This window comes from Theropithecus gelada, chromosome 7a (assembly GCF_003255815.1).
Source record: "Theropithecus gelada isolate Dixy chromosome 7a, Tgel_1.0, whole genome shotgun sequence".
In the NCBI taxonomy this organism is placed as follows: Eukaryota; Metazoa; Chordata; class Mammalia; order Primates; family Cercopithecidae; genus Theropithecus; species Theropithecus gelada.
The window spans coordinates 7,484,625-7,497,736 of record NC_037674.1 but is presented as its reverse complement, the minus strand read 5'-3'; the positions used below and the strand labels follow the sequence as shown (position 1 = coordinate 7,497,736).

Below are 13,112 nucleotides of genomic sequence, written 5' to 3'. Positions count from 1 at the left end.
TCTCCCTCCTTCACACACCCCAGCACCCCGACAAGTCCCCCCACATCACCTCCCCCTGACAACACGCAACCCATCCCCTACATCACCTCCCCCTTCACACACCCCATCCCCCACATCACCTCCGCCTCCTTCACACACTCCAGCCCCCACATCACCTCCCCCTCCTTCACACCCCCCCAATCACTTCTCCCTCCTTCACACACCCCAGCACCCCGACAACCCCCTCCATCACCTCCTCCCCACAACACGCACCCCAGCCTACCCAGATCACCAGGCCCGATTCTTCTGCAGAAGCCTCAAAGAAGTTTGTCTCTGTCCGGTCTCCATATGAGAGTGCCGTGACAAGGGGATTCTGTCCTATATCCCCTGGAGGACCACTGCCATCAGTGGTCCCTGAAACATACACTTGCCACCCGGACAAGAAGATCAAACTGGCAATTTCTCAATCACTTTCGTGCTATCAAAAGAAACTCACTCCCTGAACACTGGCTGAAGAGTACAGCCTCGAACCACAGGAAAGAGAATGGCATCTAACCTAATCCTACCCTAGTCCGGCCTGTGACTTAAGCCGGAAAGGAAGAGTGCACGGCCCATCACCCAGGCGAGTGCTTATGGAGCCCACCCTTGTGGAGGCTGCCCCCTCTGGTGTTAAACCTCTTCCCCAGCGCACCCCCCGCCCCGCCCCAGAGTGGGCTCTTCCCCCACAGAGCCCGCCTTCTGCAGCCTCCTCTCTTCATCCAAACGAGTGCTGAGGGCACATTTGTCCTAACAAGGAGAAGCAACTGACCCCGCCTCGCCCGGGGTGCAGCATCGTGCTGTGAAGGGGCGCTCCTTGCTGACTAGCCGGGGGGCCTTGCTGCCTGGGGAGGGGACAGCTGGTGGCGCAGCTGGCGGCATGGCCTTCCCTCTGTGGATGGTAATGGGCTTCTTTGATTTCCAGACTCCCAGACATGGCCGTGAATTGAAAAGTGCTCCCAGGCCACGGGGTCAAAGAGAGTGGGCCCAAGGGCTCTAGCAGCTCCTTCATCACCAGATGCTGCCCTGCTGCCAGGGGGCGCCCAGGGACAGGCCCCGCAGGCGGTCGTGCTGTGCCCCTGCCAGCACGGGGAGCTGGGGGTCTCTGAGCCAACACAAGCTAATTCAAGATCAGCCTCTGACCTTTCAGCTCTTCTCACCACAGTTCTGAGAAAGAAATCTCAACTGAAAGAATTCCCCAGAGTTTTGGAGAAGGGTGTCGCATTGGTTTCAGAACCAGCCCGATCCCTTCCAATATATTCTGTTCTTCAGAGAAAAAAGTGAAATTGTGACACAACAGGAACCCATTCCTTCCGGGTGCCACTGTGGGGTCAGGCACTGAATGGCACACCCAGGTCCGGAAGCTACTTCCAGCAGAAGCTACTTCCCTTGGGAAGCCAGGGCCTGGGCTCCATGGACGGGGGTTCCTGTCGTCGGGAGGCAGAGGGGTCCGAGGGGCAGAAGGGAGAACAGGGAAGCAGGCTCAGAGCCAGACCCAGTGCGGAGCTGGAATTGTGATGGCAGCAGGCAGGGTCACTGAGCAGAGGCGGTGGAGGGGACAGAGCTGCCCCCTCGCCACAAGGCAGCCACGGGGAACCACACACCCCTGCCACCTTCAGGGGTTTCCGGATCCACCCGCCGCCCTGCCCGATACCCCTGCTGGCTACAGCGTGGAGCTGCCCATTGCACCCTCGGTCAGCCTCCCCTCTGCCTTCCCAGGGGCTTCCCTCACGGAGGGCCCTGTCCTGGGCCTGCCATCCCCACCATCTAGGTCCTTCCACATCTGCCTGCTGACCTCCTCAAAGGTCCCAGATCCACACTCCCCTCTACCTACCATCCCAGCTTCTCTCCTCACCGAACACCCTGCAAGAGTGATCTACTCCGGCTCTCAAAGCGGGAGCAGCAGCGGCGCTGAGGCTTTGACAGGCATCAGATTCTTAGCCCCAACCCCCCACTTCGATACCCCAATTACTGACTCAGGAGCCCTGGGGGTGGGCCCGGCCATTAGGATTTGATTATCAAGTTCCCCAGGGGGGGACCCGCTGGTGTCTGAAAACCACAGCCACACCTGCGCTCCCCTGTGCATGTGCCGTTCACTCCTTTACCTGATGTGGTCCAGCCCTGCCCTCCATCCCATCAAAGCTGCTCTGCCAAGGTCACCAGCAGCCCCTCCACAGTAAGCCACGTGGCCCTGGGGGTTAGCTTCTGGACAGCACTGGGCCCACTGCTTCCTTCCGGAACTGCTGGTTTTGGCAAATCCAGGCTCCTGGGAGCCTGCCTAGTGCCCTGTAACCTGTCGTGTGTGGGGGTGCCATCGCCACCTGCAATGGTGTCGTTCTGTGGGGCTCCCTCTCTGCCATTTCCCAGGCTCCAGTGACAGCGGCAGCTAACTCTGATCACTCTGAACCTCAGCTCCTGTCGTCTGCTGGACACTCACTCAGAATTCAACCCACCACACCCAGACGGGTCACCACCTACACACACTCACCTGACACTCTTTATGGACGACCTTCTGTTTGGGGGATACGCTGTGCCTGTCCTTCTTCCTTCTGAGCCTTTGCACAGGCTGTTCCCTCTCTCAGGAGCCCTTCCAGCCCCACTCCCTGCACCTCACCTGCCTGATGCCCACCCAGCCTGACCTTCCAGACCCTCCGTGGACCCCCAAATTGGGCCTGATGTCATGGCAGGTACCCCACAGTGCACTGGGCTCCCCTCGCAGTGCTGATGAAACTCTTATCACAGCCAACTGTCTCCACTGATAACACTGATTTGAATTATTTTTATTATAAACAGAAAACTAAACAACATTGGGAAGGCAGAGGTCCCAGCTCAGCTTTATAAAAACATCTAAGAACATCTCCGTTACTGCAAGTTCAGGAATGGGATTTCAGGGCCATGCCCGCCTCCTCACTAAAGGATCCTCCCCACAGGCAGCCCCACACATCTGCTTCTAGTATCCACAGTAAAAAGGGGGTCCTGGCCAGGGCTCAGGGGTCACTGGCTGCAGCCTGCCTAGCTGCTCTAGGCATTTCAGGGTGGCTGCTCGGGGACTGTCTGCTTGTGTGAGGATGCACTGGGGGCTCACGGCCAGCCAGAAGCTGAGCTGGCCCACCACAAGCCACCCTGAAGGAGGTCCCTGTGGTATATATGAGTCCCCAGGTGCGTGGTGCCTTACAGCGTCTGAATGTGCTGTCCATGTTTCCACAGGGCACGGGGCAGTCGCATCTCCTCCTGTCCTAAGGCCACCCTGCCTGCAATGGTGACCAGTCCTTGCGGGTGTGACCGTCAGCAGGGCTTGTGAGCTTCTTCAGCCAACATGGAAACTGCTGCTCCACCCACAGGGGCTCCTCAGGGCCAGCGCTGCCTTGGTCACTGGTTGGGACAGGGACCAGCATTGCCACCTGGCTTGTGTGCACATGGGCTCTCGGGATCTCAAAGTGACAGTGACGTATCACGGATGATATCCTAAAATATGTTTTCCAGTCGCTTGCTTTCTCTCCCTGTATTTCAGGGACACCAGCGAGCTGTCGATTTGGTCTATTTACATAACCCCATATTCCTTGGAGGGTGGGTCCCTGGAGGGTCCCTTGCACTATGGGCCACGTGACTTTTCCAGATGTCCCCCATCTTTCTGCCCTGGCTAGCAGCATTCCACACTGAGTCATGACAACAGCGATGAGGAGGAGGAAAACAATACACCAAAAGGGTGACTGACTTTTGCTGAACTCAGATCTTACTATGTTCCAACTCCTGTTGGCTCCATTACAGACAACATCCCATTTCATCCCATAACCTTGGTACTATTATGATCCCCATTTTACAGATGAGGAAACTGAGGCTCCACGAACACACTGCCTGTCGTGTCAGGCACCATGAGGCTGCGGGAGTGCCTGGCATGCCCAGCTCAGAGAAGGCCGGAAGGACCTGGCGGCTGAGGCACTTCCCTGGCCTGAAATATCTCAGCCTCAGGCCAGACCAGGGATCCAGGGCCGCTTTCTCCCCTCCCCAGAGGGTGGTGATGGCAGTGTGGGATCAAGACAGGCTGGGGCGCCCTGGGTACTTGGTCCATGGACCCAGTTCCACTCCTGGGGGCTCTCCCCTCGGGTCAGGAGCCGTCCCAGGTCCTTCTGCCCGGATCCCAGACCACCCACCAGCACGAAGCTCAGATGCGCCTGGGTTGTGACTCGTGGCTGCAGAAACGGAACTGGGGAGCCAAGGGGAAAAGCATCAACCCTGGGTGCCCCAGGCCCAGGCTGGCGTCCCTGCAGGTGCCACTCTCTGAGCCTGTGGCCTCATCTACAGCACAGGGCTAATAAGACCAACATCCCACAGGTTTGCTGAAAGGCTTCGAGAGAGATGCATGCGTCCCGGGGCCTCAGCACAGGGTGCTCATGGGTGTTCACTCCACAGCCAGCTCGGACCTGGCGCGGTGTGAGGTGCCTTCCAAGGGCTGGCCGGGACAGTGTCCGTACCATTCCATGGGAACTGGCCTTGTCTGGGGCCCTGGGCCTCACCTGGCTGGGAGGAGGCTGGCCCACCACCGCCTCATAGGGAGGGGGGAGCTCAGCTGGATACAGCAGGCCAGGGCTGTTGATGGCCTCGTCATACAAAGTGCTGAATGGAGACGGAGTGAAGTCCAAGTGGAGGCCCCTGAAAAAGACAGAACCATCACATCGTCATCGCCCGAAGGAGGTGGCAGAAGTGCTGACAGCTCTCAAAGCAGCCAGAGCAGGGGCGGCCAGGGCTTCCCCTCTCCTAATACTTCCCATCATTGTGAAATGAAAGCTTCAGTCACTGGGCGATTTACACTTTTGGTTTTTTTTCTGGAATGACATCAACATTTTCAATCAACTCTACTGACCTGTCCATTAAAATTCAAATCATCATACAGCCGATGACATCTTTCATTAAACTGCACATGTTACACAAATGACTGTAACGTGACCGCAGCTTTGCACGTCATGAGAACGTAAGGCAGCGACACCTGTCTGCCTCCGGTTTCTTTTGGGTTGCATTGCAAAGGTGCCACGGGGAATGTTCTATGTCCAAGACCCTCTCCTTCCACTGCCCCTCCTCTGTTCTCACCGCCATGCCTGCAGGACCACCGCAACTCCCACCTCCCAGACACTGCTGCCGATCTCGGTGGTTTCGAGATGTCGGCAGCCGGGGAGACCAACCTCTGGGCCTCGGCGGAGGGTGTGCAGGTATACTCTGGCGGGTAATAGGGTGGAGGCGGGAGTGGGGGGATGAACTCATCGAAATCCAGGGTCTGGTGGAGAACGGTGCCATGAGGAGTCACGCAGGCAGGGTTGGCCGGATGTGACCTCTGCGGAAGGAACTGGAAAACAGAGACAACCAGAGTTATCTGGGACATCTTGTGTGGCTTGTGTCTCGTTAAGGTAATTATATGCGAGCTTTAATGATCAGTTTGGAATGCCTATAATTTCAGCTGTCAAGCCACAACTGCTAAGCGCACACTTTAAAACGGAGGCTCCAGGAGGAACGCCTCGCCTCAGTAGTCTCAAAATGCTTTGTTGCCCACGCTGTCATACAGAACGCCTCTTTTTAAAGAAAAAATATGGTCCGGGAAGCCTTTCATGCTGTCCCTGCCGCTCCACCTGCCGCTCTGATGACAGTACTCAGAGACTGCAGTCCAAAGGCTGCCTGACGTTCATGGTTTAAGATGACACTTCGGCTGGGTGTGGTGGTTCACGCCTGTAATCCCAGCACTTTGTGAGGCTGAGGCGGGTGGATCACCTGTGGTCAGGAGTTCGAGACCAGCTTGGTCAACATGGCAAAACCCCGTCTCTAGTGAAAATACAAAAAAATTAGCCGGGTGTGGTGGCGCATGCCTGTAATCCCAGCTACTTGTGAGGCTGAGGCAGGATAATAATTGCTTGAACCCGGGAGGTGGAGGTGGCAGTGAGCCGAGATTGTGCCATTGCACTCCAGCCTGGGCAACAGAGTGAGACTCTGTCTCAAAAAACAACAATAAAAAAACACGGCATTTCTGGAAGTGTGTTCATGAGAAAACACTAGACTCTCCCCTTGAGATGGCCCCACCCCACTCCCAGAATTCCTGTGGTGAATCTGTGGGAAATGCCACATGCTCCCTTCTTGGAGTTCTGCATTGTGTATTCACGTATTAAAGTCTCTGAGAAGGGCTGTGCTGAAATACTCCTTTAGCTGTTTAATACTTTAACCCAGCATTTCTCAAATATTTCCTAATGGGCCCCATTGGACACAGAGTATCTATTAATATTTTGCACTTCTCAGGATTTCACACAGTTTGTAAAGCACTGCTCTGAGGAAAGAGAGACAACTTCATGAGTTCCAGAACATTCTATGGGCCAACCTTGAACACCGAGATGCTGCTTTAACAGCGAGGTGAAATCACTTTAACAAAAATGAAACCCATTTCTGCCTAGTTTTCTACTTCTGAAGGACTAACCAACAGCCAACTGCTTTTCTTTCCACCTTCACGTCTCTGCTGCCCAGAGGCCACCTGTGGGGTGAGATGCCTGGGATATTGTTCCAGCTCCAGTCAATGCCGCCCTGTGAGGGTCTACACGGCAAAAAGATACATGCTGCAAACGCTCTGGGCCAGGGGCCCTCCTGGCGCAGGGCAGATGAGGTAAGGAGAGGAAGGGTGAGTATGTGTGTGTGTTTGTGTGTATGCATGTGTATGTGTGTATGTGCATGTACGTATGTGTCTGTGGATGTGTTATGTGCATGTGTGTGTATATATGTATGTGTCTGTATATATGTATGTGTGTATGTTTGTATGTCTATGTATGCATGTATGTGCATGTGTATATGTATGTGTGTATGCGCATATGTGCACGTGTTTGTGTATGTATATGTATGTGCATGTATGTGTATGTGCATGTAGATGTGTGTGTATTTGTGTGTATAGGTATATGTGTGTCTCTGTGTGTATGTGTATGTGTGTGTGTATGCGTGTGTGTATGTGTGTGTTGAGGGGAAGACAGGGACCCAGAATCACGCCACACAAGCAAGGACAGCTCCATTAGAAAACAGTGAGGTCTCCAAGCACTGTGTCGGGACTGCGGTCCCCAAAGCATTCATGAAGAAGGCATTTGAACGGGTCTTGAAAGATTGGTGGGATTTCATCTAGTGGGTGCGCAGGGAGACACTCAGGCTCCAGAACAGTTGAGCCAGGGAAGGATGTGTTTAAGAAAAGCAAATAGATAAGGCTCTGGAAGTCAATTCTTAATTCTGGGGCACTGGGGAGCTGGTAAGGGTGTTGGAGCTGGGGAGCAGGGGGACTGGAGCTGCGTGGTAGGAGGTGCCTTCTGGCAGCAGGGGTAGGGTGGGCTGGAGCTGACAGACGCCAGGACGTGCAGCACTTTTGCACTGGTAGGCATGAGGTGACGATTCTGAATGGGGTCAAGCTCTGTGAAATAAGCATGCTCTAGGTTGACGGAGAAAGGCTAGTGGCCGTGTCTAAAGGTGTAACACATCACAGGAAAATGGTCCCGTGGACCTCCTAACACACAGAGCACACTCCTCGCCTCTGGCTAGACCGACCCACGGCTGCGTGTGTTTAGCTGTCCGAAGCAGAGGTGAATCATTGGCTGTGAGCAGGGCGCCATGTGCATCTGTCGTCCTCTGCCTTGGAGGCTGTCAGTCCTGATGCCTGCTGCACAGAGCTGAGAGGTAGGGGCGAGGGCAAATGCCCTCAGGTCTAATCAGGAAATATTTTCAATTCGTCTCTATCAGAAATTAGAAAAAAAATCAATGACATACTCAAGCAAAACTAATAACATGCAGACACCAAAACACTTTCCAATTCAAGGCACCATTCCACCAGGAAGGAGAACAAGCATTTGAAGAGGGGCAGAGCTGCAAGGGACCCTCTCCACAGGTGCAAGTTAGCAGAGGCTGCCACACACTGGAGGCTATGTGAAGGTCAAAGGACTGCATCTGCACTAAGCTCTGGGTCGCCTTGCCGGGGCGTGTTGGCCCCACCTTCCTGGACTCGTTTCCCAGGGATCCTTTGACCTTGACTCCTCAGCTTCCCCAGCCAGAATCCTGCAAGTGGCGCTTGACGTCTCCCCTCTCTTCCCCACCATCTGTGTGTGTTTAATTAGGTCAGGGGGTGTCCCCCGTCCCAGGGTCGCCAGCTCTGTCCTCTGCTCTGCAGGCTGGCGCTGGAGGTCTGCAGACTACGCTTCCCAAGCTACCGTGCCAGGGCTGCGGGCGGGCTCTGCCTGTAGGGGGCGCCAGAGGGCACCTGGCCGGCGGGCGGGGCGACGAGGGAGCTGCGGGTTTCCTGCGCCTTCCCACTTCTTCCCTTCTGTTCTCCGGCTTTGCGGGCTGAGAGCTGCTCTCTGCAGTTATTTCTCTCTCTGTAACCTCTTCTGTTCCTTCAGCCTTCCACACCCAAGTAACCGGCTCCCAGTAACTGTGTTGAAATCCTAAGGGCAATTTCTTTTCCTGGCCATCTGAGGCACATCTATTTTACCCCCCACCCCGTGTTCCCATCTCGCAGTCGCACACAGCGGGTACTCAGTAAACCTCTGCAGAGGAGACGGGCAGACGCCTCCTTGCGGGGCACCTCCACTCAGCCCCTGTCCACGTCCTCCTGGCAGGAGCTTCTAACCTGTGTGCCTCTCTACCTTGATTTTCTGTCTCTGTAATTTGGTCTCCATCCTGCTAGCAGAGCTGTTTTTAAACCGATCTGATGAGGTCACTGCAGTTGAAAAGACTTTAATGAGACCCTGGCTCTCGGAACTCCATCTGGTTTCCAGCTTCCTAACCAACCAGCGCCCCCAAACTCCCCGCTCGTTGAACAAACTTGCTCTAATCCCAACTATCAAACACGTATTGTTCCCTCTTCCCAGCTCCCTACCTCCCTTTCACCTGGCGCCTCCCAGTTACCTTCAGGACCCGCGGAAATGCCTGTGACCCTGAAAAGCCAGTGGGCAGCCACTCCTCCCCCACCTGGCCCAAGCTCCAGGCTCTGAAGCCTCAGCTGCATGTTTACTGCCAGGTATAAAGCTCAACTCTGCACCCGGAGGTGGAGGGCAGAAAAGGGGCTCTGAACAGTCCCTTCTTTCCCAGGTGGCTCTGCTTGCTCTGATCTGTGACTGCCTTCTCCGATCCATGTGGTGACAAAGGTACACCTGTGTCTGGTGCCCAGCTGGGGCTCACGCACCTGACATGAGCATAACTAGTGCCTAGGGCTGTCCCCGCACAACAGGAGTGTGGATTTGAGATCCTGCTGGACAAGAGCCCCTGCTCAGTCTGCTCCGGGGAGACGGGATCCGAACCCAGGTGTGTCCTGTCCTTCCGGGTGCATGTGGAAGTGATGGAGGATGAGAACTAAGGCTACTTGGCCTTGGGCAGCTTCCCAAAGCCCACTTAACACAGAGCCCAGAACATTTCAGTCTATCCACGCAGCCCAGAGTCTGGGATCTGAGGGAGAGCGTGACGAGGTCAACCTGCCTGGGACGGGGAGTCAGACCTCAAGCCAGTTGTCTCTGGGCCCTGCACTGAGGACCCACAGGATGTGAACACATTTCTGACCCTGTGAGTCTCAGTCCCCTTCCCTGAGAAGCACCACTGCTCAGTCACAGACCCAGACAGCAGCGCTGTGTGGCTTAAAGGCAGGCTTGGATCATCAGTATGAGCTCGTCCAGCCCATGCCTCCATCTCCTGCCATCGGGAACAGGGAGGGGCAGGGCAGGTGTCAGGGGTCCGTGGACAAGGGCTGGGGATCTCCAGGAACACTGTGGAGCTCTGAGCTGCCCGCTCCTCCAGGTTCCAGCCCAGTCTGCTCACCTCCCTTTATATTCAGTGGTTTCCTCCCCAGCACTCACTCTCCCTGCTTCCTCTACCAATGTCCTCGCCACATCCTGGCTCCTGAAGGGAGCACACACACCTCTGAGTTTTTCCAGAAAGACTCAGAATTACAGGGAAGGGACCTCTCCCTCTGCCTTCCTTAGACTTGGTAGAAACAACAGGCTTGTTACTACCAAAGTTTGCTGAATCAACTTCCTCCTGGACAACCCTGCAGATGACCTGGAGCTCCCGCTCTGCGCTCCAGACCCTGGGGAGAGCCCGCCCTGCGGCTCCCTGGTCCTGCCGCCTCCCCCAGGTAGGTTCCATGCCCACCCAGGGCTCCAGGTGCCTTACTGCACAGGGTGAGGCCTGTGCTCATTATTACTGCGATTGCATAAGGAAAGAGGGATGCAGACAGGAAGAGCTGCTCATTCTGTGAAAACCAAGTTGAATGCTTTGGAAAGACTCGATAAAGGAGGGCAGCCAAGCAGAAACCACTGCCAAGTCAAGTCCAGGCGAGGCAGGTCAACGAGCAGAGGAGAATCATAAAAATCTGAGGAAGGTCTGTACTTCCCCTGTCGCTTCCCCTGGCTGGCTCCACTTTAGAGGAACTGAATCTAAAAATCATCGATGGTGCGATTTCCATGAACTTTCTCCAAGAAATACACCCAGACAGGCCAACAGACCCATAACCAAAGGGATGACCACGACCCCAGATGAGATAACTGGTGGACAGATGCTCATTAGCATATTTAACATTAAAGAAAAACGACTGTGTGTCCACGTCATTTTGATGATTGTCTGCATGAGCTGTTTAGATAAGCAGCTGCCCGTTGCTCCTGGTCTGATAGGTAAGTAGCACCTACTGTCCAGGGACAATCCTGTGCAGCCCAGGCCTCAAGGACCTCAAGGTCACTGTGGGTCCCCGGAGCGCCCTCTGCAGCAGGTGTAGCCAGGGCTGGGGTGAGGCGGAGAGAAGATACTGGTGAACTTGGTGATGTTGTGGCTCTCATGGGGTGGTGTCGTGTCCCTGACCAGCCAGCACCGCCTACCAGCTCCATGGGCAAACCCAGTTAGCACGCTATGGAAGGCACAGTGCCCCATCTGCTGTCTAAAGGAGGTCACCTCTGTCGGGCGGACAGCGACCTAAATGACAGTCATGAAAGATGAAGTTAACAAGCACATGCCTAATGGAGATACATGTCACAGTAGATGATATTCCTGAGGCTGCAGCAGCTGGCAAGGAAGTAAGTGAAGAAGAAAACAATGTAACAGAAAAGTGGAAGAATGAGATAACATTTAAAAACAAACAAACAAAAAGATTACAGAACTTAAGTGATCAAAAATCTTTTCCGCTAAATGATGTCAATCAACCACATTGTATCATCAGAATGTCTTTTCCCGATTTCCACACATATTAGAGCAGCTCAGCTTCATCAGGTCTGACAATAGGCAGGACGCTTTGCTTCTCATGGATACAAGCATGCATTATGTTAGTTCCATCGGCAGTTAATGATCCCAAATTGCTGATCCACAGAAATAAGATGGGAGTTTCAGGTTCTTTGGAGGACTTGTTCTTGCTATTCCTAGATTCCCACCAGCACTGGACGTGTAGCAAAGCCCATGAGATAATTGCTGACTGACTGAATGAATGAATGAGCGAGCAAAGAAGTGAACACATCAGTAAACACAAAACCGGGAAGCTTCCTGAAAAGCGGTTATGGCTGGAATTTTGATCAATTGTGTAAGTTGTCAGAACATCAGTCACAGTAGAAATCATAGCCTGGGTCCTTCCTGCTAACATGGAGGAGCAGGGAGACGGGCTGGGGAAGTGGGGCTGAGACCAGCACAGTGGAGCAGAGTTGCCAGGCTGCAGGGCTGCCTCGGGGGCAAATTGGGAAGAGGTGCGCCTTCCTGTGGGAGGCCAGGGCATGACTGTCATCCCCTCAGCCCAGCACCCCTCTGTAGGCACAGCACAACAGGGCACCAGAGAAGGGCCGTGGGGGCTGGAGCTGTAGCTGGAGGGGCTTCCCACAGGTTCTTTCTGAGAAAAGAAATTAGTGTCAGTTGATCGGGAAAGGGTGGGTGAAGGGCTTACACCCTCTTGCCCACAGTGACCTTCCTCCCTAATTATGCTTCCTTCATAAATTAGTGCTTCTCACTTTGAAGGTCGCAGATACAGATAAACACCAGAAATGAAGAGTTAGTACAACAAAAGCCACAACTGAATGCAAGAAATGAAAACCCGCTCAGAACAAAGAGGCCAACAGAGGGGAAGATAAAGAACACAGAAACGGCAGTGAGCAGTAAAGCTCTAGAAAGCTAAATCTAAAGGTGATTTAAGATGTGATGGGATGCTGTGATTTAAGGGCTCAGGATGAGTGACATAGAAAGGACATCCCAAAGAGCTTACACTCTAACACATTTCACCTGGAACTAAATGACTAAATGCAGGAAAACCCAGAAGCTGGCCACGGTGTGGGAGGAGGAGGGAAGTGACACACTCCAAAGACATGACAGGGTAAGAAGAAAGTCACGCTGAGGAAAGCACAAAACACCAATATACACAGATGCCAAGAGACGCCTTCTTCTCTGGGACTAGTGGTTGCCTGGTTATTGAACAAGAAAATTATTTAAAGTGGGGAGTTTCACACACACAGACACACGCAAACATAATACATACATACTAAACCCATTTTACTTTAACTTAAATCCTGTATACATGGACAAATTCATAGAAAGACACAAACTACCAAAACAGACTTCAGAAGAATAGAAAATATGACAAGAGATTGAAGCTTCACTGGTGAACTCTATCAAATAGCTAAAGAAGGGCCGTGCATGGTGGCTCATGCCTATCATCCAAGAACGTGGGGTGCCGAGGGAGAGAGGGTCACTTGAGCCTACGAGTTCAAGACCAGCCTGGGCATCATAGAGGGACCCTGTCTCTACAAAAAAATTAAAAAATTAGCCGGGCATGGTGACGTGTGTCTGCAGTCTGAGCTACTTGAGAGGCTGAAGTGGGAGGATTGCTTGAGTCCAGGAGGTAGAGGATGCAGTGAACCATGATCGCACCTCTGCACTCCAGCCAGGGGGACAGAGTGAGACCTTGTCTCAGGAAAAACAAACAAACAAACAAAACATTTAGCCGGACATGGTGGCTCACACCTGTTATCCCAGCACTTTGGGAGTCTGAGGCGGGTGGATCACCTAAGGTCAGGAGTCCAACACCAGCCTGCCCAACATGGTGAAACCCCATCTCTACTAAAAATACACACACACACATACAA

The 13,112-nt window shown here is 53.7% G+C and overlaps 1 protein-coding gene across 1 annotated transcript in view; it reads right to left on the bottom strand.

Moving 5' to 3' along the window:
- FAM189A1 (family with sequence similarity 189 member A1) overlaps window positions 1-13,112 on the bottom strand; it is a 442,533-nt gene that overhangs the window by 10,051 nt on the left and 419,370 nt on the right. The window contains exons 6-7 of the mRNA XM_025390663.1: window positions 5,193-5,353; window positions 4,530-4,665 (exon numbers count right to left, since the gene is read on the bottom strand). Of these exons, the coding sequence (XP_025246448.1) occupies window positions 4,530-4,665; window positions 5,193-5,353 (297 nt within the window). The remainder of the gene's footprint in view (window positions 1-4,529; window positions 4,666-5,192; window positions 5,354-13,112) is intronic.